Below are 25192 nucleotides of genomic sequence, written 5' to 3' on the forward strand. Positions count from 1 at the left end.
CAGGATTTTGCACAAAGTCCAAAAAACCCTATTTTTAGCATTTTTTAGCATTTTTTATCCTCTTTCACTTGCGATGGGTAGGAAAATTGTCCAAAACAAACAGCCGAATTTAACCGAAAACCATTTTACCGAAATTCAGTATTTTTGAGAGGATCCCTAAGATATAAGCGAAAAAGGATTAATTAATCGAATACAAGGATTAAATAATCGAATAAAGGAGATTAAATAATCCAATATAGGAGATTAAATCGTCGCATCAAAATAAGAAAGCCTTAAGTCCATTTTTGTAGTTTTGAGAAAATCAAGTTTAAAGGTTTGAAATGGCTGCCATTTTTGACCATGTTGGGCTAGCTAGCTGCTTTTTTGATATGAATATAAATGAAGAAAGATCTTTCAAGTTCTAAAGTATCAACATTGTCACTTATACCATTGCGGAGATATGAATGCTATTTCATAGCATGTTTTTCGAGAATGGACTTAAACCTTTTTTTCTATGTAAATTTCCTTGATTAAAACTGAAAATTTGAAAAATTTCCAGTGAAAAAGTGTCTTAACTCCAAAATGGACTTAAGACTTTCTTGCTTTAAACTTTCTTAACTTTTTTGAACTCTTTAACTAAAACCTTAATCTAAAAGGTCCTAAAGTCCAACTAAAATGACAATGGACTTAAGACTTTCTTAACTTGAGAAAATTTCAAAAATAAAAATTCTTATTTTTCAAAAAACTTAAAATTAGGCCACTTTAGGTTGGTTTTTGATGGATTTAAGCCAAAAATTCGATAAAAAATGGGGTGTAAAGCATCGGTATGGTCATAACTCAATTTTTGAAAAAATGGACTTAAGGCTTTCTTATTTTGATGCGACGAAATAGTCGAAGCTATTCGACTAAACGACGGCAGCTATTCGATTAAATAGTCGAATCATTAATCGAACTTAATAATCGAAAATCGATTATATTTTTGAGAAGATCCCTTTTGATTGCTTCTCAGCGCTCCTTCACAGACTGTTATCAAATTTCCACCAATGCACTCCACACTGCCCTTCTTTTTGGCATCTTTCATATATTTGTTTCAATTCGTAATCCTAAGGCTTAGGCTTTTTCTATTCTTCCATTTTCGGAAGAAAATGGGAATTTGATGCGAGAGTGTTATGTTAGATTGTCAACAAAGTGTCGTAAAAATTCATTGAATAAAGAAGAACTTTATTAAATCCTAAAAATATTTTCATTTTGAAGAATTGCTGCAAAAAAAAGTGAAACATGGAAAAGTTTCATTATTGGTTAAACCGAAATAGGGGATTGGGAAAACTTTCTATGTTTGGTCTTTCACACAAACCCCTGTAACTATGGGCAAGCATCCTGTTGCTAAGATGTTGGCTTGAAACCACTGAAAATGAAACCACTGAGAATGAAACCACTGACAATGAAAGTAGAATCGGCCCGCACTCCAAATCCTGTAGGAGTTTTGGTCTATACTGATAGGGACCTCATTCGTAAAAACTAAATTTTTGCATTTGAATAATTATTCTCTTGTTCTTTCTTGTCCTAGTGTCTCTAGAAGAACACTTTGGACCAAAATTTTACATACTTATAAACCCCTTAATAGTACCTTATAGCAAAATTAGAGCACAGAATTGAAAGTTTCTAAAAGACAAACACTTCTAATTAGCAGACACTAAGCAGACAGCTCTATTCCCCAACGGTGTCCGCTAATTGGAGGTTCCACTGTACATAGCTTAAATCAATAAAAACAAAGAGACACATACCTGTTGTTTGTATTATAATTATAGCATATGTAACATACATGTACTTCTTATATAATGTTGAAGAATATTACTTTATTACATTGTGTAATTTCTGTGTATTATATAGTGTGAGAACTGGTCTGTGTTTATGCTGCAGAATGCAAAAGCAGGTGGCATGCACATATTTTAGTTGTTGACTATCAAATTAGCTATATATGGATGAAGTACCTTCAAAATTATGTTTTTTTAAGTTGACAAGTGTTTTAAAACATTTTCATCATGTACTATAGTAATTAACGTTGACCTGTAAATATTAACTGTTTACCTGTCACCTGCTAACAGGTCGGTACACTTCATCTTTATCCTCATCTTTTTAATAACGACAAAATTATCAGACAGCTTAAAGATGTTTTTCTAAATAATACCGGGTGACCAAGAAAAAAATTTCTGATTTTTATCAATTATCCTGACAAAAGTTATGGCAAAAAATAGGAAAGCAGTAATTCTGAACGACTTTTCAAAAAGATTTTACAGTACTGAAAAATGTTAAAAAATGCTAAATTTGATACCCAGTGATAGCCCTTTTGTGACGTGTTTTTGGAATTTTTCAAAAGTGTATTTTGACTTCAAAAGCTTATAACCACCATACCAATTTGAAAATGTCTTTCCCCTAGACAATTAAAATAGAATTTAGTAAAAATTCACATTATTTCGGACACCATTTACCAACAAACCTTTTTTACTTTTTTCTGGGTCACCCCGGTATTGAAAAATGTAAGATGAAAGTTAAAATTTTTTTCTAATTTTCATGATATTACACTTTTCCTAAAACCATGCTGATTTCAAATTGGTACTGTTTGTACCTTTGCCAGTGTCCAATGTAGGTCCAATTTTCCCCTGAAGCACTTAGATAGTAAATGGGATGAAAGTGCTTCCCTAGTGACTCTTCCCTATTTGATTTTGATGTTTTGTTTTTCAAGCTTTATAAATAAAACTGTGAAATGGTAGTACTAGCCACTTTACTTTGACATTTTTTCGCATAAAAGGAATGCTTTCAAAAGGATGCAATCATATTCATGGAATTAATTCAAAATTTGGTGTTAAATAGAGAAGGAAAAAAGGTAAGACAATCCATATCATTTTTTTGTAAAAGAAAATCGACTCTATATTGAAATCTCATTGAGAAGTATTATTAGTAGTAACTAGAAAATTCACAAAGATTTTATTGTATTTTGAATGGGTTCACTTTCACATTATGGTTGTCTTTATTTCTAGTGGAAACAACGATGGGCATGTTTAAAGCGGGCATCACCTAAAAACTCTCAAGCTACAAATGAAGGTTTTTTTCTTATTTTCTCACAAATTTTTATGTATAACATTTTTTCAAATTTCACTCACCCGAAATTGAGCTGACAAAATCATTTGTTAGGAAAATTTTATGGAATGTAATTTCTAGGCTGGTATCATTTTTGATCCCAGGACTAACTTTTTTGCTCACTGAGGAACTTTTAATTTGACGTCTTACAACTGAAACCTAGAAAAAATTGCTTAAGCAAAAAAAAGATTGCTTCTAATAGTTCAGACAATCAAGATTAATCAAGATGAAAATAATTGCATCAGAGTTTCCTTTTTATTTGAAGATAAAACTATTTTGGTTTCAACCTGCTACGTCATACTTTGTCAATATAATTTTTCTTTGTTAAGAATTATTCAAAATGTTTTTTCTTTCAGATAATTTCCTTTACGATTTGTACGTGTTTCTTTATAAAAGTGAAGAACATGCCCATGAAGGGAAAAACGCAAAACTTGTCATCCCCCTGACTGACTTTTGCGGTGTAGAGGCACGCAAAGACTACGACAAATCAAATAATGTTTTGGTGTTGATAACCACTTCACAAACCTCTTTCTTATCCTTTGATAATGCTCTGTTACGTGATCAATGGATGCGAGCATTAGAAGACCAATTTGGTAAAGGTTAGTTAAAAGTCAGTTTTTATTTCTTTACACAAGAAAAATGGGACATCTTTAATACAACACAACCAAATCTGGTCCATTTCTGGTTTTTTGCTAAGGCCTAGGGAAATTTTCTAGGACTCAAAAACTGACGTCACAAGCAAAGCCCCCTTGACCCCTAAAATTTGACAAAATTCAATATAACCAAAAACCACTTATACCTATTGAAAGCTCTCAAAAAATGATAAAGAGGACTTTTTAGTGGATCAGAGTGGATATAGTCGATTTCTCAACCTTTCACAAGAAAATTGATTTCAAAATTACGTTTTGACGTGACTTCCAGTCGATTTACTTGCCTTACGTTAAGAAATCGTATGGCTTCACTTAAAAGTCCTCTGTATCATTTTTTGAGAGCATTTTGTCAAATGCCTTAGCAAAAAAACCACTCACGAAAAACTCGTGACATCTAAATACTGTACTTCATTTTTTGAAATGGATCAGATTTGGTTGCGTTGCATAAAAGATGTAACAGGTACTAAGGGTTTGCCCCCTTACTAATATTGTTGTTGAACACCATTTTAAAAAGTGCAATCATCGTACAAAAATATTATGATTGCCGCCGTAAGGCATGAAACTTGAAGTAATGTAATCTTTTTGGCTTCAAAATTTTGAAATAAATTTATCAATCATCTATTATATCGTCATTTTCTTGCTTTGTAGTTACTGCTTTCAACATAAACATACCAGACAAACAGAAGAAAAAGAATGCAGAATCAACAATAAGGATTTACAGAAACTTCTTTTCAATTACAAATAAAAATCTTAAATGTATAAACAGATGGTATACCAAGGACATAAAAAGCTTCTCTAGAGGGGAGGACTCACAGTTCATGTTCGAAATCTGTCCTGAACATAAGACTAAAGGACTCCTTGTAAATATTGTGACTCCAAATGCCAATGAACTTCTCGGAGCTTTTGAAGAAATCAAAGCTGACCAGGATGAGCCAGGTATCACATTTTTCCTAAAATATGGTTGGGACTCCTGTCCCTGGACAACAATGACTCGTTTTCAATTCATTATTTACTACTTATAACATGAGGGGTATAAGATTTGAGTTCTGTGACATGTTTTATTGAAATGATTTTAAGCCAAAAAAATTTTGTTTGAAAAACATTTGTTTAGTTTTCTATGAATGAAAATATCATTAAATCCATTTGTTTCTACTGTAAATTATGCATTATCTTTTGATTAAAAAAAATCTTAATTGTTCTTCTAGTTTTGACTCAACGAGATTTCACAGGCTCATCTGTCCTCATTGACCTTGAGCAAGCCAAAAGAGGAGGAGCTGATGGTAATTTCATACGAAGAGCAATTTTGCGGGCCAGTGATCGACTACGGCGAAAACACAGAGACAGGACACGCAGTACGCCAATGACAAGAAAAAACTTCAGATCGCCTAGAGCTGCTACAAATTCAATGAGTGACGAGGCAAAATATTGTAGTCTCGATAGAAGAAAAAGCCCTGACCTGGGTATACAAATAAACAATGAAAGTCGAGATAAGACAATTAATCTAATTCGGAGTACATCATCCCCTTCAGGTAGTCCAATAAAGAAAGCGTTCAGTAAACAAATAAGTGTTGATGAATCAGCACCCATTCTACAACCAAAAAAGAAATCACCAAGCTCCTCAAGTAGTTCACAACCTGTCCATATAGAAGGGAAAGTAGATTCACGAAATACTAATGAAAGGACATTACTTAAACCAAGAAGTATGACGATAGGTGATATTCCTGTACCTAAGGAACTTGCATCAACATCTAAAGACCAAACAACCAAATCTGAGGAGAAAATACCGTTAGGTCTAGAACCAAGAATGAAAGACAAACCAGATATTCTAACAGCAGAAGAGGCTAAAAAATTTCGAATGACTATGTCTCCAACTGACAAAAGTGAAATGTCAAGTAAAAATAATCCTCGGAGAAGTACTGACAGTGTCACAAACAATAACTATAATAGGCAACCAACGAATCCAGCGCATTATGTAATAGCTAAAAAGAAAGGTAATAAAAAGACTCCAACACCACCACCAAGATCACCAGCTAGCCTCGGACTAACACCACAAACCATGTTTGATTTTCCACCAACGGAACCCAATAATGATATCACAGATGGCAAAGACAAAGTAAATAAGACTCAAGATTCAAGTACTAAAAGGAGGACTTATCATTCAGAAGGATCCGATGATGCGTTTGCCAGCTCTGAACCTTCACCACTACATTTTGATTATAGTAATATTGATTATTCAGATGAACCAGCATATGGTAATATCAGTCAAATAAGAAAGGACTCGTCAGATGACAGTTCTTCATCACAAATTGTTAATGCACACAATGCAAGACGTTGGAATGGAGCTTCAAAACATTCTTCAGATCCACTTTGTTATGATGAATGGAAGAAAGCCACTGGAGAAGGACAAGCTCAAAGTCTACAAAATTTCGATGCGCTAGACAATCTAGATTATATTAATGTTAAAAACAATACAATTCAAAAGCAGGATTCACACCATGGTTCCTATGTAAACGTTAGTACGTCAGAATCTGGGAAACCTGAAATTGGTGGCGATTTAAGGAACAGAAGGAAACATAAGCCAGCACCTCTAAATTTAGGTAATAAGCAAACAAAAACTTATAAGAATGAATTTGAAAAGTATGATGATGATGATTCGAATATTTATCACCCCTTTGGGGGGTTGGATTCTGCAGATGGAAGTAGCAGTGCATCTTCTATAATAAGTCGCAGACCAGGTGGCTCATATGAAAACATGGCTGGCAAAAGTAGCACACCAAGCAGTAACCATAATAGTGATTACTTGAATTTAATGTCGCCAGCTAATGCCACTAAAAGTGGTGGGTCAATTAATTCTTCAAAGCCATCTATGGACTACGCAGTTTTGACTGGAAAAATGACTTCTTATTCAAAATCAGTATCGACTTCACCTATCAGGGGTTCAGCTAGATCTCCCATAGAAAAACCTAACAAAAGTGATTACACTCTGATTGACGGTAAAGCAACCGATGCACTGAATCGAGCAAGGGATACTAGAGATAAACAGCTAACAGGAAACAAAACACCGACAAAAACCTTGAAATGAGTTATACAGTCAATTGTATAATTCTCCTCAATATTTTTAAGCAGATTATATTTGTTGGTCTAATTTTTTTATTCAGAAAGTGTGGTTATTTTTAAGAAGGAATTATATTTTAATAGTTTAGATACTACAATTAAATTTACCTTAGATACATACTTGGTAATTAAGGATAGTTAATTAACAACCCTCTTGCTCATGAATATTGATTTTATTTGATCAGACCTACTCGATTCTATTCTCTAGGGTCTTGTCTTGTGAAACACTTTTTCAATCTTTTTGGTAATTTGTAACAATGAATCATCCATTTTTCGTCAAAGATTGAGCCCCTTGGACTTGTTTTTATTTTAAAAATTCAATCTCATATCTGGCTCCCTTATTTATTGTCATTCTTTAAATGGTGCTTTATTAATGCCTTAAAGGAAGAAATTTTGGCGGGAAGAAAATTTGGCGGATTTGGTCAATTACTCTATTTATGTAAAAATGTCCTAAAAATGTCCTTCATCCGCCAAATCAAATTCCCGCTAAATTTAATTTTTCTAGTTAACTTTTTCGGCCTTTCGCCAAATTAAATTCCCGCCAAATTTTATTCCTGTAATGTATTCTGTAAGTAATTAATGCAGACGAATTAACTTAGATTTTTTACACTTTTTAAAATTGATTTTGCTTTTAACTGAATTATTCTCTCACCTATTGGCAAGTTTTGTTTATTTGTGTGATTTTTTCTACTTTCTCAAGGGTTTACTTCTAAAGTGACTATGACTTTTCATTGAGACTATTACCTCAAAGGAATTAATTGCCAAATTCAGATAAAATTCACTCAAAAAGTAAGTTCAATTTGAAAATGTCTTTCCTCAAGGTATCGTGGAGTTAATTTAATAACAATATGTAAATAAATTGTAGATTTTTATTTCTTTTCCATTTTTATTCAAACTTTTGTTATTTTATGTTCTAAAATATTTGTTTTATTTGTTCCATTTTTCTAATTTTTGCTCTATCAGTCATCTGTACACTACACGTTTTTTTTACAAGGAACACGTTTATAAGGAATTTGAGGCTGAAAATGGTCCGAAAAATAAGGAATTGTTAAGGAACTGCGCAAGCTGAAAATAAGAAAACAAGTTAAAGAACAGATATCTCAACTTGAACTTGCATAAAAAAGCCTAAACAAAAAGATGACAAAATATTGACGAAACAACTTTCAATAAACGTTTTTTTTGTACTTTAGTCCATTATCATACTTATTCATAAGTTACATACTTAGCAAATGAAATTTTAACAGCTAAGTAAATAAGGAACTCGATAAGGAACTTTCTGGCTGAAATTCTCTGGAAAAATAAGAAACTCCAGGCTCGGAGTAAAATTTAGATTTGTTATATAAAAAAAGTGCACAAGGTTATAATATGTAATGGCCTTTGGATTTTTCAAGTTGAACTTTTTGGATTGTGAATATTTCGAGAATCTCAGTAGTTTTCGATTTACAGTATCTCCACATCTTGACAAATCTTTGTTAATAATTTTGCATCGTCATACTACATTCGACGAGAAACATTCGAAAGCTGTTATACTTTTAAGCTGAAATATTTCTCAATTTTTTCACCTCATATTATGAGAGATATTCATTTCTTCCTATTGGCTAATTTGCTAAAACTGTTCATTGTTTTTTTTTAATTGCTAGATATTTAAGATGTTATTGCCGGATATTTCTGGACTATTTTCTTTGTTCAATTGCTTCTAATAATTTGTCCAATCTACACATGATAATATTTCTTAGATTAATTTCTTTTGTACACTTTTCGACTGTTTTTGTTTTTTCATAAAAGAATTTATGTAAATAACTCTCTTTATATCTTGTAAAAGAATAATTTTCTTTGTTTTATGTTAATTTTTTTAATTTTGGCCCTTAATCTTATTACAAGAAACGTTTATATTACAGTTTGTTTTTGTTTATATTTTAACTTACAATGCTACAACACAGTTGAGATATTGTGTTCTTTGATGCTCTGTTTACAATGTCTTGTTTTTGCCTTGCTCCCAAACCCAATTACTACATTCTGTTCAATTTATAGTCCCTTGTCAATACAATGAGATCTGAACCGTTATTTTTTTCTTCTCGCGTTTGTTCATTATTTATCTTTCATTCAAATTTCAGTCCAAAAAAAAAGTAGTTAAATATGTTGAACCCTGGCACCGAGGATATGCCTTTTATCAATGTTCAAGAGGTATGGTATTTTAATCTTAATTGAATATATTTTATGGTAAAACAGAATGTAACCTTTATTATTATTTAATTTCCCCTTAATTAACCTTTGTCTTAATTGAATATAATATGTGATTATTTTTCAGTTTGCTTGAACAATCTACCGTCTGGTCCTGTTTCATGTTAAATTGCTCAAGTTATATTTTTATTAGAACGATTTATTTTCATTTTTATTTGATCTTGCGAATTGTGTACTAATTTTGGTGAATTACCCACCAAAGATTAATTTGCCTTTTTTATAAAAACTGTCTGATTTTTAAGAAATTCATAGATCTCGAGAATCTGTATTTTAACGAGGGTGACTTTATTTTTTGTACACCCGATATAGCATTTCTCTTGCCGTCAGAAGTGTATCCCCTTCTTTAATTGTAGCTCAAATGCTGAGGTATGGCACACCTCGCTGACTCTCATGTTTGGCTTGCAAGGCAATTACCATAAATAGCCATTAAGCTATCCAGAAGTTTAGTCTGTAAAAAATCTTCTGTTTCTACCTTTCAAGGAAGTTAAAGAAGAAGGAACAATGGGTGACTCATCAGTTAATGAAGTGTTATCTTGCAAGGAAATCCATGGCTCAAAAACTAAATCAAATTTTGGCATGAAATTGCAATTAACAGATGTATTGATTGCTAATGAGAAAATCAGAGAACAATTTTTACATAACGTGGAACGATTGAGTAATACCAAGAATCGAACACCAGAAGATGAACTACTGGCCACTAAGGATCATCTACCAGTGTCTTCGAAAGGCAAAGAGAGCAGTACAATGGAGAAAAATATTGCAGGTAAAAACGAACAAAATGATGAGTCTAAAGTGCCATCATCAAGTGATGATGAGATCTTATCCAAAAAAAGAACGAGGCAAACCAAAACTGGAAAAAAGACATCAAAAGTTACCAAGAGTAGCAAAGGAAAAGGCATAGGACAAAGCCTAAAAGCTGACATCTCGTCATCAGATGACGATATTCCTTTAAAAAGCAAGACTAAAAAGACTTCTTCTACCACAGCCAACAGTAGTTTCGTTGTATCTTCTCTTTCATCCTCATGCAGTAGTAGTAGTTCTTATGACGATTATGATGAAGATCTTAAACTTGCAAAGTTGTCAAACAGAAACAAAAACCAGGTTACAAGCCCACATGAATCAAAATCAAATCAAAATCTTAATGTAGTTTCGTGTACTGAAAACCAAGAATCATCCATAACAAACTCTAGTACACAAACCAATAAACCTTTGGATGCTGAAGCTCAAGAAAAGGATATCTTTGCTTCAAAGTCTACTGATAAAACATCAAACGAAGAACTTCAGGCGAAGAATATTACTGTCTTAAGTGGTGACAACACTTCACATAATGAAAACATACAAACTTCAGGGAAACGTAAAAGTTCAGATACTACTGATACAAGTATGATCGATACTGATGATAATGGTGACAGTAGACAGATGGATTCCTTGGATGTCACTAAAGAGAAGAAGAAAAAACCTTTGTCAAAAAGAAGGAAAATAGATGAAGAACAAGGTGACGATCGAAACAAAAATAAGAAAACTTCTGGTAAAGAGGTATACAATTCGAAAGAATGATTTAATTGTTTCAATTTTTCTACATGGTAGATTGTTTTACTCTTTCCCACTGTTGTATAGACACTGCCTTTACCAGATTTTTGCATAATTGAGCCACACTAGATTTATTCAAATTTATTAACTTTCAGGTGAAGAGTAAGGAAGACAGTGTCAAGCTAAAGAACCTCAAACGATACCTTAAACTGTGTGGCTATAAGGTGTCGAATTACAGCAAACTTTTTGAAGACTGTAAAAGTATGAAATCTAAAGAAAGAAAAATCATGTCAATGTTGGAGGATTTTGGTGTAAAAGGTATAAAATATCTCCCCTCGTACATTGCTTATCACATGATATCTGTTATCATCCTTCTTTTCACCAAAAAGCATTAGTGTCACGTGTTCAGGATACATTCTTTGTAACTCTTTTCTTTTAAAATACTAGTTCGTGGAAAATGGTCAAATTTCGATTTAGAGTTTTAGGAGAAGAGAAAAATAGTAACGCGTTGCATATATGATATTTATCAATGGTTGCAAAACAAATTTTACCAAATTACGTTAGCTTTTTAATAGTGTTCTTTGTATGGGTGAAAAAACGTGCTATGAAAGAGATAATCAACCGTAAAAGAGGAGACTGGGTTCGACTTATCATTGATCAATTCGACGGCTTCAAAAATTTGGTGAAATTCAATCTCAATAAACTCGAACCTAATTATTTGTATACTGCTTTAGTTGCAAGAGTTAAATATGTGTATAGAAATATTAGCTCCGCGTATTTTAAAAGTAATTTTCATTGACAGGGCGACCGACATTGAAGCAATGTGAAAAGATCCGTAAAAAGCGTGAAGAAGCCGCAGAAGTAGCAGAATTGAACACCGAAAATGTCATCACAGGTTTTTATTTAATTTTACAATTTAATTTTATCACAGCACAGTCCTGCAAAAAGAGGGTAATTCAGCATAGTTTATTTTTGTAAGAGTTAATAAAATAATAAAAAATTGGGCACGATCCAAGTGTGACTTTTACTGTAAAATTAAATATATATTGGTGTGGTGATGAAACTGGTTTTGGTGGTGTGGGTCTTCTCGTCGAGGAGGACCTTGTTGAGAATGTGATATCTGTCGAACGCATAAACAGCAGAATCATGTACATTCGCATCATGATCGAAAAATCCATTATCCGTATCTTCAGTGTTTATGCGCCTCAAACTGGTCTACCTGAGTCACAAAAAGAAAAGTTTTACAACGATCTTCTTACTCAGACAGCCCTAACACCGGAAGAGGAATTTCTTCTAATCTGCGGTGATCTTAATGGTCATGTGGGTAAAGAAACAGCAGGTTTCGACAATGTTCACGGTGGAAATGGTTTTGGTGAGAGAAATGCTGACGGTATCAGACTTCTTGACTTCTGTTTAGCTGCTAATCTTGCTATCACTAACACATTCTTTTCTAAATCAGACAATAAATTGGTCACCTACCAGTCTGGTGCCACAAAGTCACAAATCGACTTCATCTTAATTCCGAGAAACCACCTAAAAACAGTCCGCAATGTAACTGTAATTAATGGTGAAGAATGCACTCCACAACATAAGTTGATTGTTGGTGACATTATTCTGAATGCAGGTAAGGTGACTCTCAAAGCCTTTCCCAGACGCAGACGCGTATGGAAACTAAAAGAGCCTGCTATATGTGAGGATTTCTGTGCAAGTGTTTAATGCGAAATTGCAAAATGCTGTTTGCTTCTAATGATATTGATGAATCCTGGAAAAATTTGAAAAACTCTATTCTTGAATCCTTTGATACTTCCTGCGGTTGGTCAAAACCCCATCAAAGACGCAGGGAAACTTGGTGGTGGAATGAAAGGGTTGATACTGCTGTTAAGGAGAAAAGAAGACTTGGAAAGATCTGGAAACGTGGTGGTCAGAAAGAGCCATATCTGGCTGCTAAACGCAGGGCAAATCTGAAGTTACCAGGCTAAAAAAGATGCTTCAGTTGAAAGGTTTCGTAATTTGAATGAGAAAGATAAGCTTAACCATGTCTTCCAGCTTGCTAGAAAAATGAAGTCTGAGAATCAAGACATTGTTGGTGAAAAGTGTATTCGTAACAAAGAAGGGGATATTGTATATGATGATGCTTCAAAGTTAGAGGCCTGGAAAAAAACATTATGATGGTCTCCTGAACTCTGAATTTGCCTGGGATGAATCTGCTCTTCCAAACGCAGATCCCATCATGGGTCCCTCAATTGAGATAATGAGGCAATGGTACTCAAAGCATTAATCGATGAAATCTGGCAAAATCCGCTGGCCAAGTGGCATAGTTCTGAGATGCTTAAGGTCTCGCGCGATAGTGTTGTCCCGAAACTCACAACCCTATAAATTTGATTATTCGCGAAGGTAAGGTACCTGATGATGGAACGAATCGTACATCATTAGTTTGTATAAGGGAAAAGGTGACTCCCTTGATTGTGGTAATTATCGCGGTCTCAAGTTGTTAGAATACTGCAGAAGGTACTGGAGCGCATCTTGGAAAGTCAGGTCAGAGAGCAAATCTTAATCGACTCCATGCAGTTTGGTTTTATGCCTGGTCGTGGAACAACAGATGCCATATTCATCTTACGACAACTTCAAGAAAAATATCTTGGAAAAAAGAGGACAGAATTTTTGCCTTTGTTGACCTTGAAAAAGCCTTCGACCGTATACCACGGAAAGTGCTGTGGTGGGCCATGCGAACTCTTGGTGTTTCTGAATGGATTGTAAAAACGGTTCAGGCTATGTACAATTCTCCAAGATCTCGTGTTCGCATCAATGGTAAATACAGCGACGAGTTTGACGTAAACGTTGGTGTGCATCAAGGCTCAGTCCTGAGTCCTTTGCTATTTATAATTGTCATGGAAGCACTCTCTCGGTCATTTCGTACCGGTTGTCCTTGGGAATTACATACGCAGATGATTTGGTTATTATTGCAGAATCTAAAGAGGAGCTTTTGTTCAAGCTAACCCAGTGGAAACAGGCCATTGAGTCAAAGGGTTTACGTGTGAACACTCGGAAGACCAAAGTACTGCATTGCAAACATGGTCTGAGGGAAAGGCAAAGACAAGTAAATGGCCTTGTGGTGTCCTGCTACAAGGAGTAGGGCAACTCTATTTTATGCCGCCATGTAAAAACTACATTCATAAACGATGCTCGGGCATAAAAGGGCGTCTAGGGAAGATTTTAACTATGTTTGTCCTGCGTTCTAAATCCTTTTGTTGTACCTCCCCCCCTGTGTTTTCTATAGACGGTTCAGATCTTGAGGTAGTACCCACATTCTGTGTACCTAGGTGATATGATTGGGGACATGGAGGCTGTTTTGATGGAATACCTCAAGGGTGAGTCTGCGTGGAATAATTTAGACAGTTGTTGCCAATTTTGACTAATAAGAGCATCCCATTGCAATGTCGTGGTCGTGTCTTTACTTCGGCCGTAAGGGGTGTTTTGCTTCATGGAAGCCCGACCTGGGCAGTCACGGTTGATGACTGTAGCAGGCTTGTTCGAAATGACAACGCGATGGTTCGTTGGATCTGTTCAACTCGTCTGGCCGATAGGATTTCGATGACCCAGCTTAGAGAAAGACTTGGTATTCCATGTATTGAAGACTTAGTTTCCCAAGGTAGACTTCGTTGGTTCGGTCATGTGCAGCGTATGCACGACGACTGTTGGCAAAAAAAGATGCTCACTCATGTAGTGCAAGGGAAATATGTTGGCAGACCAAAAAAGAGATGGTCGGACAATATCAATGCGGACATGAAGTCCCTCAATGTCAACATCGACCTGACAAACGATCGCATTGCATGGCGTACGGCCATCAAGAGAGGAAGGCGTCCAACCCCAGCTGCTGGGAACAACGGACGTTAAACCGTGCAGTAAGTAAGTAAGTAAGTATATTCTCTGTATCGATTACATCTATGTGAAATTTTGAAAATATGTCATTTTCCGCCTTGTTTTGTGCTATGTGCCTCAGATATGAAGATAAAGATGGTATTATGTATTTTTTTAACACCCAAAAATTGATCTGTTTATATTGTAGCATCAGGTGGCAGGACACGTTCTGCACGAAGATCTTCATTGGTAAAAGGTCCCAAAAGATATGATTTTACTGGCTTACTTGATTGTATTGATGCTGATGACGAGAATGAGGACAAGGGTGTCCCTGGTGGATCTAATACTACTGGTGACAAATCTAAGAAACGTTGTCGCCTAGCAACGACTAGTAGTGAAGATGATGATTCTGGTGATTGCCATGGAGATGCTGATTAAATGGGATGCTCTCTTTGGTTTTATTATAAGATCATTCTTTGTATGACGCAATATGTTATGGAGTTTTTAAGGGAACTGCTTTGGCTAGAGCTCCTTGGTAATGATGGTGTCCGCCAAGATGACCTTTTTTTCTTTCGAAATTAGCTAGTTATTTTACATCGTAGGGGAAATTTGTTCGTTTGAGATAAAGATTCACGGTTTCTGTTTTCCCAGCCAGGGGGTTAAATGATTCATCTCCACCAACAATTTTTCATAATATCCGTGTAGATTTACAAAATTCACGTTGCGATATTGTCTTTTTATGGTTTCGTTGACTGTTTACTGTCTTTTTTTATGAAAAAGAAAATTATTTATTATTTTGAATTATAAATATTTATATTAAAAAATTTTACCGCCAATTTTAATAAATTTGTAAATATTTTTAAAAGCGAAAAAGATTTTTGTATTTATTTTTTTTATTGAAAATTATGATTAGAAAAAAATGATGCTGCATTTTTTATCGATGTTAACATTAACAATGGAATATTATAAACTGGTTTTTGAAGTTAGTGGTAAAACTCTAGCTTGTCATTCTGCACAAAATTTCTTTGTTAGTGTCACATATTTGATTAAAAGTTTATCTCTTTCTAAACTTTGCTAAAATTATTATCACACTTTCTTCTTTAGATGTCTAATATAAATCAAGAATCACTTGTAAAATTTGTCAGTAAATCAAATATAGATGCAAAAAAGAAATCCAAAACTGACCATTTGAAAGAAAAACTGAAACAGGTAATTCAGTGAGAACTAATTGTTGTAGCTGTAACTTTCACTCTATTGTTAGAACCTGATTCAATAAACACCTTTTCGACTGTAGTCGCTCGATCAGACGCGTGCCACTTGTTACCCCCCCCCCCCCAAACTCGATCCAATCTTTTTTTTATTTCATTTAATTTTATATTTTGAAGATTAACAACTAGTTTCAAGCCTATCGTCTAGTCAACCATTCTAAATCTTCAAATCCTGTAATTTTCGCCTTCTTTCCCTAGACACGTGAAGATTATGAGAGTGTTAAACGAAGAAAAAATCTAGAAGAAGAAAGAGGAGACTCCAAATGGATGCTACCATCACTCTCCGATAGAATCGAATCTGTGAGTGTTTTAATGGTACTAGTTCTCCTTAAAATTTGGAATTTTCTAGAGAAATTCCCTTTTAGTCATCTTATAATAATCTTGGAAAATGTTGAAATTGTTAAGGATGCTTTAAGAATCCGATAAGATTTTATCTACTATCTTCAGAAATTACCCTAAAGCGACTTTCATTATACATGCATCATTTCGACGTCTTCTGGCATTACATCACAAACGCAACAGTTGATTGCTTGAAAATGACGTATTAGATGATTTTACGTCACTTACAACCAATCAGCTGTTGGGTCTATGATGTAATGTCAGAAGACATTTAAATGATGCATACCATCGTTATTATCTTAAATGGTAAAGTAAATATTATGGCAATACAAACAAACTGTTAGCTGGAATTTTTGTTGACGGTTGTACTGAAGTAAATTCTTTTCATATCGATAAATTCATATTTGACACGTGATCAAACGGGACCTTTCTTTATCCAGGATGATCGAAAAGAAAAAAAGAAAAAGAAGAACGAAAAGAAGGAGAAAAAGAAAAAGCACAAGAAGAAATCAAAGAAACACAAACACAAGGTTCATCTCTACAACACTTGAGAATAACAATTCAACCATAATCTCTTTATATTGTTTTTAATGTGTTGTGTTTCCTGAGAATCCGAAAATCTTCTGTTGACTTGACGTGGTGAATTTTCACTGAATTTCTCGAATTCTTTGTTAAATTAAATTACCTTAATTGATTCGCTGAACCTATTTTATAATTTGATACTGTAAGCCATTTGACTCAAACTTAAATGAATGATGAAAGTCTAACGTTTTCTTTTGTGTAGAGTTCGAAACACTCAGATTCATCTTCAGAAGAAGAGGTTTGTTCTTTTCTCCACCGTTTTTTTATTCTTCCACTATTCCTTTTTTCTAACATTTTAAACCTTCAGTTGTTAGAATTTGCAAGACTTTCTGAATTTTCTAAAGTGTGATTGAAAAGTGGGTTCCAAAATGACCGTCATTGTCCCAGGCTAAAGGGATTTTCACAAAAAAGTCTTTAATATATCTTTTTATTCAGGTCAGTGATGATGAATGGGAGGAGGCAGGTGGTGGTCAAACTCACCAAGAAAAACCGTCAGCATCTCCACCCAAGCATCCTAAAGAGACACCGAATGTTGTTGAGGTATCCATTCGCTTTTGTTTTTAGTTGGGGTTGGAGGTTTTTTTTTGTTTTTTTTTGTTTTCGGTTTTTGCTTTCAAGCTTGAATCTCAAAAAATCCATTTTTTTTTCACAGTTCAAACTATATTTTTACTGGAACAGAAAGAATACTTACCAAATTGATGAATCGAGGTTTTCATTCATTCATTCAGAAACCTCAGGTGCTCAAAATGCTGTGCTCTTAAGAAATATTAATTTCGTTTGTCACATTAGGATACACGTCTTAAAGTCTGTCTCAAAATAATTTGCAGCGGAGACAAAAAAGGCTATAACTTTTGATAAAATTCGAATTAGATAGCGGTTTTGTGCTTGTTGAAAAGACAAACAGGAGTGGAATATTATCAAAAAGAAAAAATTCAAAAAAAATGGAAAAATGATGATTGAAAATGAAGAAGAAGAAATTCAACTTCTTCAATAATTGTGCTATGATTATCATTTGCACACGAGTGATTCTTTGATCTTGGAACATCATCAATGTGAAAAAAAAATTCGAAAACCTTTTTTTATTTAAAAAATATAGTCGAAAGTTTATCTCTAAAATTGGCTTCAAAAACCAACAAAAAACAACAAAACCTTTTTTTAAGTCGACAAGGGCAAAGTTTTAAGCTGTATTTTTTGACTGAATAAACATTTTTTGAACTTTTTTTTCGCATTTATGACGTTCTAAGATTGAAGAATCTCTGATGTAAAAATTAAGATCATAGCATTATTCCATAAAAAGTTGATTTTCTTCTTCGAGCACAAAACCGTTTTCTAATTCGAATTCTATCAAAAGTTACAGCTTTTTCTGTCTCCGCTGCAAATTATATGGAGACAGACTTTAGCCTAAGTCTAATTTTGCGAAGAAAAAACCGTGTAAGAGTTGATTTTCATCATATTTTTGACTAAAGCATCCCCTTTGATGTTTTGTTGGAGAGGAACATCTAAACCATCTCTCAGAGTTGTGTGAATCATGAATAATGTAATACGTTTTTATATCCTTGGTCTTCTCAAATTGATTTCTGATGATCGCATCAATATCTTTGCTCCTGGTTCAATCAAATAATATTGGCTATTTTTCGTGTCATCTTTCAACTCGATTTCGGGTCTACTTAGAAAACATAAAGTCTTTTGGTTAGCGAATGATTGAATGAAATACTAAATTTACGCGTATAATAAACAAATATTGGATAAGAAAAATCGGATATCTAAAATTATTATATACCTGTAGGCAAAAACAGCCATTGAATAATTCCTGATATACCACGGCTATTATACCACGGTAGTATTTTCTTTTCAAATTTTGCTTTCAAAGTTTGATTTTTTTTGTCGCTCTTGTTGCATCAAAGAAATTCATTAAAATAAATCTATCGTCAATTTCATGAACAAATTTTATGATTCAAAGTAATTAAGAAAATCATTAAAAAAGAAAAATATTCGAACGTTCGATTATGGGAGTGTTTTAAGTGAAACGTTCGACTATTAACATAATTAATGTTTTGTTTTTGCCTTAGGTATATAATAAAACATATATTCAATAGGTTTTCGTTGGTTATTGGATTTATTAACCCTCGGTGATGTATATTCAACTCGGCTTCGCCTCGTTGAATATTACATCACCTCGGGTTAATAAATCTCAATAACCAACTTTTACCTATTCATGATATGCACCATTGCAATGTCTTCCATTCCACCCAATAGCTGATTGGTTGAAAGTGACGTATTGACTGATTTTACGTCACTTACAACCAATGAGCGATTGGTTCCGTGATGTAATGTCAGAAGACATTGCAGTGGTGCATATCATGAATTGAATATCTGCTTAATATTCAGTTGAGCTTGAGATGGATATCATCAAGCGAGACTGAATATTTTCTATATCCGATTATTTCGCGTTGAATATTTGGTTATTATTGTCTTTAATATTCTCTAAAGTATGAAGATGCAGTGTTCAAATCTCTTGTGGTCATGTACACTACGAACATATAGACAAATATTACTAAACCCGCTAGGAGCTTACGCTATTGCCAGGGGTACTAGAAAAATAGAAGAAAAAAAGAGATATTTAGGGAAAGCTACCACAAAGGATCTAAGAGATTGCGAAAACCATGCCTAAATTTAGGCTCGTTGAGATGACTCAAAGATTAAAAAATAATAAAACCTGATCTCCCTTCTTAATTTTCAGCAACTAAAAAGCTTGAAAACGGGTTACAAGAGGGATTTAGAGAGAAGGAGAGGAAATTCTTATCTCCAAGTACACACACCATCTCTTTCGGGTCACCTCGTCTGCGGTGTAAAACAACTTTCTAACTTACTTAATTTTCCTTCATTAGCGTGATGATTGGATGTTGTCTTCGTCTCTGTTGGACGTTGCATCAAAAGCAACCTACTCAAGAGAACACGGCAAAACCAAACAAAGGAAAACAGACGAAAAACAAAAAGAAAAAGAAAAAAGAGCTGTTAGTATCGTTTGAATCAATTGGCCATCTATCGTGCTAAAATTTTAGAAAATCCATTATTTTGACAGCGTGAAATCAAACGCTCTATGAGTTTGTAGACTAAAGGAAACTCTGAGACGCCAAATGGCAACATTTCTTTTGGATCTTTTGACTTGAAAAGAGTGAGAAGTCAAATCACGTTGTTACTCGAAATTTTGATGTGCTTTTCACATGAGCTTCATTTCTGATTGGCTCGAAGTTACACTAATAAAGTTATTGAGTGTATGTTGTAAAGCAAGTAACATTGTAATAAAATCACGTGAGCTTTTTTTTAGCAATCACATGTTTTGACTGAATCGCATGTTTTGACAGCGTTGACATAATTTTGCAACCCGTATATTTTAATTCTTTGATAGCTTTGCCTACCTACGTTGATAAATCGATTAAAGTCGCTAATGACATTAATCGTTTTTCGTTCGAAAGGTGTTGAGTATTCGAAAAGGCTTGGATTAAACATGTAGGACAGTTTGAACAATTTCTATTACTTTATGGGTAACACATTTTTTTATTTTCGCGCCGTTTTTTTCAGACCATACAAGCAAGTCGGGAATTGAATCCATATTGGAAGAATGGAGGAACTGGCCTACCCAGTGATTCAGAAACGAGAACACAAGCTGAAGTAACTCAGAGTAAGATCACTACTGACGCTTTGAAGGCTTCATTACATTAGCCTACTTTTAACAACACACAATGTTTTAAGATCTCGTAACAAAATTTACTCCGACCTCTTTCAATCTTCTGTAAATTAAAATAAGACCTATTAATCTTAAAATTTGCCCTTTGTATTATAACGAAGTGAATACAGTCGCTCTCATGTTGTCTTCTGACCAGCCACCAGAACCGTTGGAAAACCAACGGATCCGGCGAGACTCAACTCACAGCTCAATAGTAGAGCAAATGCCCGCGAATGGCATGGTTGTGAGTTCGAGTCCAGCCGGATCTGTTGGTTTTCTAACGGTTCTGGTGGCTGGTCAGAAGACAACATGAGAGCAACTGTATTCAATTAATTGAAAATAATAGCTACTGTTTCAATCTAATCCTAAATATAGGATTCAGTAATGGTTTTGGTCATTTATGGTCATCCCAATTCAAAAGAGGAGTGAATATAACTCATTCAAAATAGTAAACCTTCTTGAAAAAAGTTAACAGACATCATAGCTCGGGACAATATCTTTGTCACGACTAGAATCGAAAACGATCTTAAAATCACTGTGCTCGAAATTGTGTTGTATTAGTATTTTGGTTTGATGCCTAAATAATCAAAGTTAACTTAATGGTAGACAAATGATAATTTAAACATTTTCTTTCTAGACCACAAAGTGGGTGATGGTGGGAAGTCTTGGCTACAGAAATCATACGACCGCGCTGTAAAACAAGCAAAGGAACAAGGAGTACCAGTGGAAGATATCATTAGCAAACGTTATGGGGTATGTATTTTCTTTAAGTTGAAAAGCGCCTGTTAGGAGTGAATTTCAACGTATAGGAATCCACTAATACGATTTGTTGACTCTCGCTGATTTAGAATGAAATAGGAAACTTAAATTTCGAGCAATATATTGGTCCGAATTCGGTTCGAGATTTAGTGTGCAGTGCTTAACGTTTCTGGTGAAGATGACGAGTGACTCACGAGTATAGCAGAGAGTGCTTACTCAAGGCCTCGCCTGACTCTAGACTCTGTCTTCATCTTTCCATTCTTTTAATTGTTTTTATCTTTGTTGATTGTCTATTATCTATCTGTGCCGCCCTCTTCATCTGCGTTGTATCTATGTATTTTTGTGAAAGTAAATGTTCCATTTATGTCTGTAGAGTATGGTTGTCAAAAATGGTTGAAATTATGGTTAGCTTTTTGTAGAAAGATATTACTTGCGTCTTGTTCTTAAATAGATTCTTCTTACTTTATTTAGATATGAAACACGACCACCATATCCCCACTCGCTATGTTTTCGGTTAATACAAACTTAGAAATGCAATCTCGAACCCTCTAGTTTTAATGCTTTTCTAAGTTTTGTGCTTTCTTGGAAATATTTACAGTGTAAATCCAAATTAACATACACTGACTTCTGGGCCTTGTTCCTGCAGACCAATTACCTCAAACTATTTGATTATCCTTTCAAGCTGTTTTCTTGCCTGCTTTGGTTTTCAAAAAAAAATTCAAGTTTTTATTTACTATTATAATACTATACAACCATCTCTCAGTTTCAAAGCAACCCTCTGACTGACCACAGCTTTCCTACCATTTTCGTGACAGACAAAAGTATGATATGATGATTTCAATTTTTCATATTTTTTAATTTTAATATTACCTAAGACTTACTTGCATCAGAAGAAGTATCGAATAAATCAAATCTCTTTCTTCAAGCAGGTCAAAGGGTGATATAATCTAGTTTGACGGTTTCAATCACTCTAATAATATATGATTATCTAAATATTTCCTACTATTCAATTTTAAAAATTACCTAAGACTTTCGTCTGGAGAAGTATCGAATAAATTAAATTTTTTTCTTCAAGCAAGTCTTAGGATATGATAGATATGATAGTCTCAATTTTCCATGTTCCATACCTGAGACTTGCATCAGAAGTAAAATTAAACAGTTTTGCTGCTGTGGCTTTTGGAATTTTATGCATGGTAATTGTTAATTTTATAATAGACTTCAGTTCTTGACTTCAGTTGAGCTATAATCTGAAAATTTCTCTCTGTCTGTCTTTAGACTTTAGGGCACCCTCGAAACTTCAAAAATGGTCCGATTTGGCTGAAATTTGTCACTCTTGTTCCTTGGGTGAATATTTGGCTGTATTTTTTTCATTTTTTGAAAATTTTGATTTTCAAGGCCTGGGCTCTAATCTTTTGGTTTGTTTTGCTACAATCGGGCCTATGAATAATTTGAAGCATCTGAAGTTGAGTCCGGTGCGTTTGCACACGTTCGAGTATTTTTATTCCCGTCCTAACAAATTGTAATAATTTAGAAATTCTTATTACTCAATCTTTCACGTCACCTTCAACTTTTACCTGGAAAACAAAGTATTGAGATGTCAATATAATAATGCCTTCTTTAAGGGTACGTTCAATATGACAACCTCGAACTTTGTATTCTTCTAGACCTCTAGTGACATTATCAAGAATTTCGTATTTTGTAATACTCAAGTTCACCTTTCTTTAAAGAGAACCTTGTGCATAGGATCCACCCCCCCAGAGATTTGGGGGTACCTAAAAAAAAGTGTTAAAAAAGCCAGGTACCTGGAAGTATTCTTAAATTGAGGGGTACCTGATATGTTTGGGGGTACCTGCATTTTCATTAGTGGGGGCGGGGGTTGTTGTTTTTGTATGAAGTCATCACCCTTAAATTCCTTGAAACCCTTGAAACAACCTTGAAAAGTCAATATTATTTTGGGGACCCTTGAAATGCAAGATTTATACTATTGAAACCCTTGAAATGCTAAATTTTGTGGCCATTTTCAGCCATTTTAACTTTCAGAAATACAAAATTTTTCCCATTACATGAGATACAAACATCGCAGTGACTTAAAAATGAGAAAACATACTTTTAGAACCCCTGAGACTCAAGGGGATATTCCACGCTCATTCTTAGGGGGTTTACCTTTTAACCCGTTAAGTGCCTCTGGAATTATATGAGATTGGCAGGTCTGGGTGATAGAATGGGTGGTTGTAAAATTATCAATTACAATTATCAGCCAATTTAAGGGCCCTCCTTTACACAAAAATTGAATATTCAACCTTTCTCCTTTTGTCGACAGATTTCCTTGAAATCTTTGAAAACTAGCAAAGATCAACTAAAAACCCTAGAAACCCTTGAAAGTTTGGTATATGAAAATCTCTTGAAACCCTTGAAAGTTATAGTCAAAAATGACACCCTTGAATCTGTTGAAAAAGAAGTGCTGGCCGCCATGGAAGTATTTTCCCAGGAATGACAAAAGAGCAAAAAATCCCTTTTTGTATTTTTAATAATAAAAAATTTAAAAAGGGGGTAACTCAAAGTTGGGGGGTTACTATAGAATTCTAAAAATTTTGAGGGTACCAAAATGATTTGGGGTACCTAAATTTTTTGGGGGTACCTGAACCCTGGAGGACCCTATGTTGTGAACCAAACCATATATTTCTTTTCCAAGAAAGTCTATCCTCGGACAAAACTCTACTTTAAGAAGATCTGTAACAAACCCGTCACTGAAAATGAAATATTGTAAAGACGACTGGTTAAGAGGCCCACCGTGCACCTATAACTGTAAAATTGTAAAATATTAAGCATGATTATTTCATAGAGGTCGATAGACCTGAGAAATATATTACTGTAAATTAACAATTTGAAATTTTTATTCTCATTTATTCACATTACCTCAAACTCGCCTGGAAAGGCAAACAATGTAATAAATCAAGTGCCTCCTTTCAAAGCAAGTTAAATGCAATGAACTCAAGATACCAAATTTGTAATTTGCATTTGTAACTTATTGAGAATTTCGTATTTAGTAATACTCAAGTTCATTTTAGACTTTCTCTAAAGAGAACCTTGTGAACTAAACCATATATTTCCTTTTCAAGAACGTATATTGTAACAATTTGAAATTCTTCTTTTTCTCAACATTCACATCACCTTGAAACTAACCTGGAAACATGGTAAATGATATTTGTTCATTCAGAGCAAGTTCAATGAAAAAAAGTTCAGAATCTCATTTTGTAATACTCAAGTTCACCTTAAGACTTTCTTTGAAGCGAACCTTGTGAACTAAAAAGTATATCGTGACAATATGATATTCTTTTTCTCAACTATTCACATAACCTCGAACTTACATGGAAAGGCAAACATTGAATAAATCATATTCGTTCTTCCAGAGCAAGTTCAATGCAATGAACTCAAGATAACAAACTTTATTTTGCGTTTGTAATTTTTTGAGAATCTCATGTTTTGTAATACATAAGCTCGCCTTAGACTTTCTTTGATGAGATCCTTGTGAACTAAACCATATATTTCCTTTTCAAGAAAGTCTATCGTAACAATTTGAAATTATTTTTCTCAATTATTCACATCACCCTAAACTTACATGAAAAGGCAAACATTGAATAAATCATATTCGTTCTTTCAGAGCAAGTTCAATGTAATGAACTCATGATAACAAACTTTATTTTGAGTATGTCACTTTTTGAAAATCTCATAAATATTTTGTAATACTCAAGCTAACCTTAGACTTCCTTTGAGGCAAACCTTGTGAACTAAATCATATATTTCCTTTCCAAGAAAGTCTATTGTAATAATATGATATTCTTACTGTTCAATTATTCACATCACCTCGAACTCGCCTGGAAAGGCAAACAATGAAATAAATCAAGTGCCTCCTTTCAAAGCAAGTTCAATGCAATGAACTCAAGATAACAAACTTGTAATTTGCATTTGTGACTTATTAATAATTTCGTATTTTGTAATACTCAAGT

General features: G+C 34.1%; 3 protein-coding genes across 3 annotated transcripts in view; all 3 read left to right on the plus strand.

The window, feature by feature from the left end:
* The first annotated feature begins 2696 nt into the window (after positions 1 to 2696).
* On the plus strand, positions 2697 to 7996 carry LOC136820326 (probable serine/threonine-protein kinase dyrk2). Its single transcript, XM_067076521.1, has 5 exons — positions 2697 to 2863; positions 3018 to 3081; positions 3474 to 3716; positions 4416 to 4703; positions 4973 to 7996. The coding sequence occupies exons 1-5, from the start codon at positions 2819 to 2821 to the stop codon at positions 6847 to 6849; spliced, it is 2517 nt and encodes an 838-aa protein (XP_066932622.1). The 5' UTR covers positions 2697 to 2818; the 3' UTR covers positions 6850 to 7996.
* Positions 7997 to 8887: 891 nt separating this feature from the next.
* LOC136820328 (HIRA-interacting protein 3-like) lies at positions 8888 to 15421 on the plus strand. Its single transcript, XM_067076523.1, has 5 exons — positions 8888 to 9065; positions 9603 to 10658; positions 10808 to 10970; positions 11455 to 11547; positions 14719 to 15421. The coding sequence occupies exons 1-5, from the start codon at positions 9018 to 9020 to the stop codon at positions 14946 to 14948; spliced, it is 1590 nt and encodes a 529-aa protein (XP_066932624.1). The 5' UTR covers positions 8888 to 9017; the 3' UTR covers positions 14949 to 15421.
* Positions 15422 to 15465: 44 nt separating this feature from the next.
* Positions 15466 to 25192, plus strand: part of LOC136820322 (CWF19-like protein 2) — a 47809-nt gene continuing 38082 nt past the window's right edge. Inside the window, exons 1-9 of the mRNA XM_067076518.1 lie at positions 15466 to 15492; positions 15615 to 15719; positions 15977 to 16078; positions 16558 to 16647; positions 16902 to 16937; positions 17135 to 17239; positions 19588 to 19713; positions 20282 to 20381; positions 21064 to 21179. Coding sequence (XP_066932619.1) covers positions 15466 to 15492; positions 15615 to 15719; positions 15977 to 16078; positions 16558 to 16647; positions 16902 to 16937; positions 17135 to 17239; positions 19588 to 19713; positions 20282 to 20381; positions 21064 to 21179 — 807 coding nt within the window. The remainder of the gene's footprint in view (positions 15493 to 15614; positions 15720 to 15976; positions 16079 to 16557; positions 16648 to 16901; positions 16938 to 17134; positions 17240 to 19587; positions 19714 to 20281; positions 20382 to 21063; positions 21180 to 25192) is intronic.

Source organism: Clytia hemisphaerica, unplaced genomic scaffold, assembly GCF_902728285.1.
Source record: "Clytia hemisphaerica strain Z4C2 unplaced genomic scaffold, Clytia hemisphaerica genome assembly, whole genome shotgun sequence".
NCBI classification, from domain to species: Eukaryota; Metazoa; Cnidaria; class Hydrozoa; order Leptothecata; family Clytiidae; genus Clytia; species Clytia hemisphaerica.

Coding starts and splice junctions, on each gene's coding strand:
- LOC136820326 (XM_067076521.1), top strand. CDS start 2,819: ATGGAATTAATTCAAAATTTGGTGTTAAATAGAGAAGGAAAAAAG. Junction 2,864..3,017: donor TAAATAGAGAAGGAAAAAAG/GTAAGACAATCC, acceptor CTTTATTTCTAG/TGGAAACAACGATGGGCATG. Junction 4,704..4,972: donor AGCTGACCAGGATGAGCCAG/GTATCACATTTT, acceptor TTGTTCTTCTAG/TTTTGACTCAACGAGATTTC.
- LOC136820328 (XM_067076523.1), top strand. CDS start 9,018: ATGTTGAACCCTGGCACCGAGGATATGCCTTTTATCAATGTTCAAGAG. Junction 9,066..9,602: donor CTTTTATCAATGTTCAAGAG/GTATGGTATTTT, acceptor CTACCTTTCAAG/GAAGTTAAAGAAGAAGGAAC. Junction 11,548..14,718: donor CACCGAAAATGTCATCACAG/GTTTTTATTTAA, acceptor TTTATATTGTAG/CATCAGGTGGCAGGACACGT.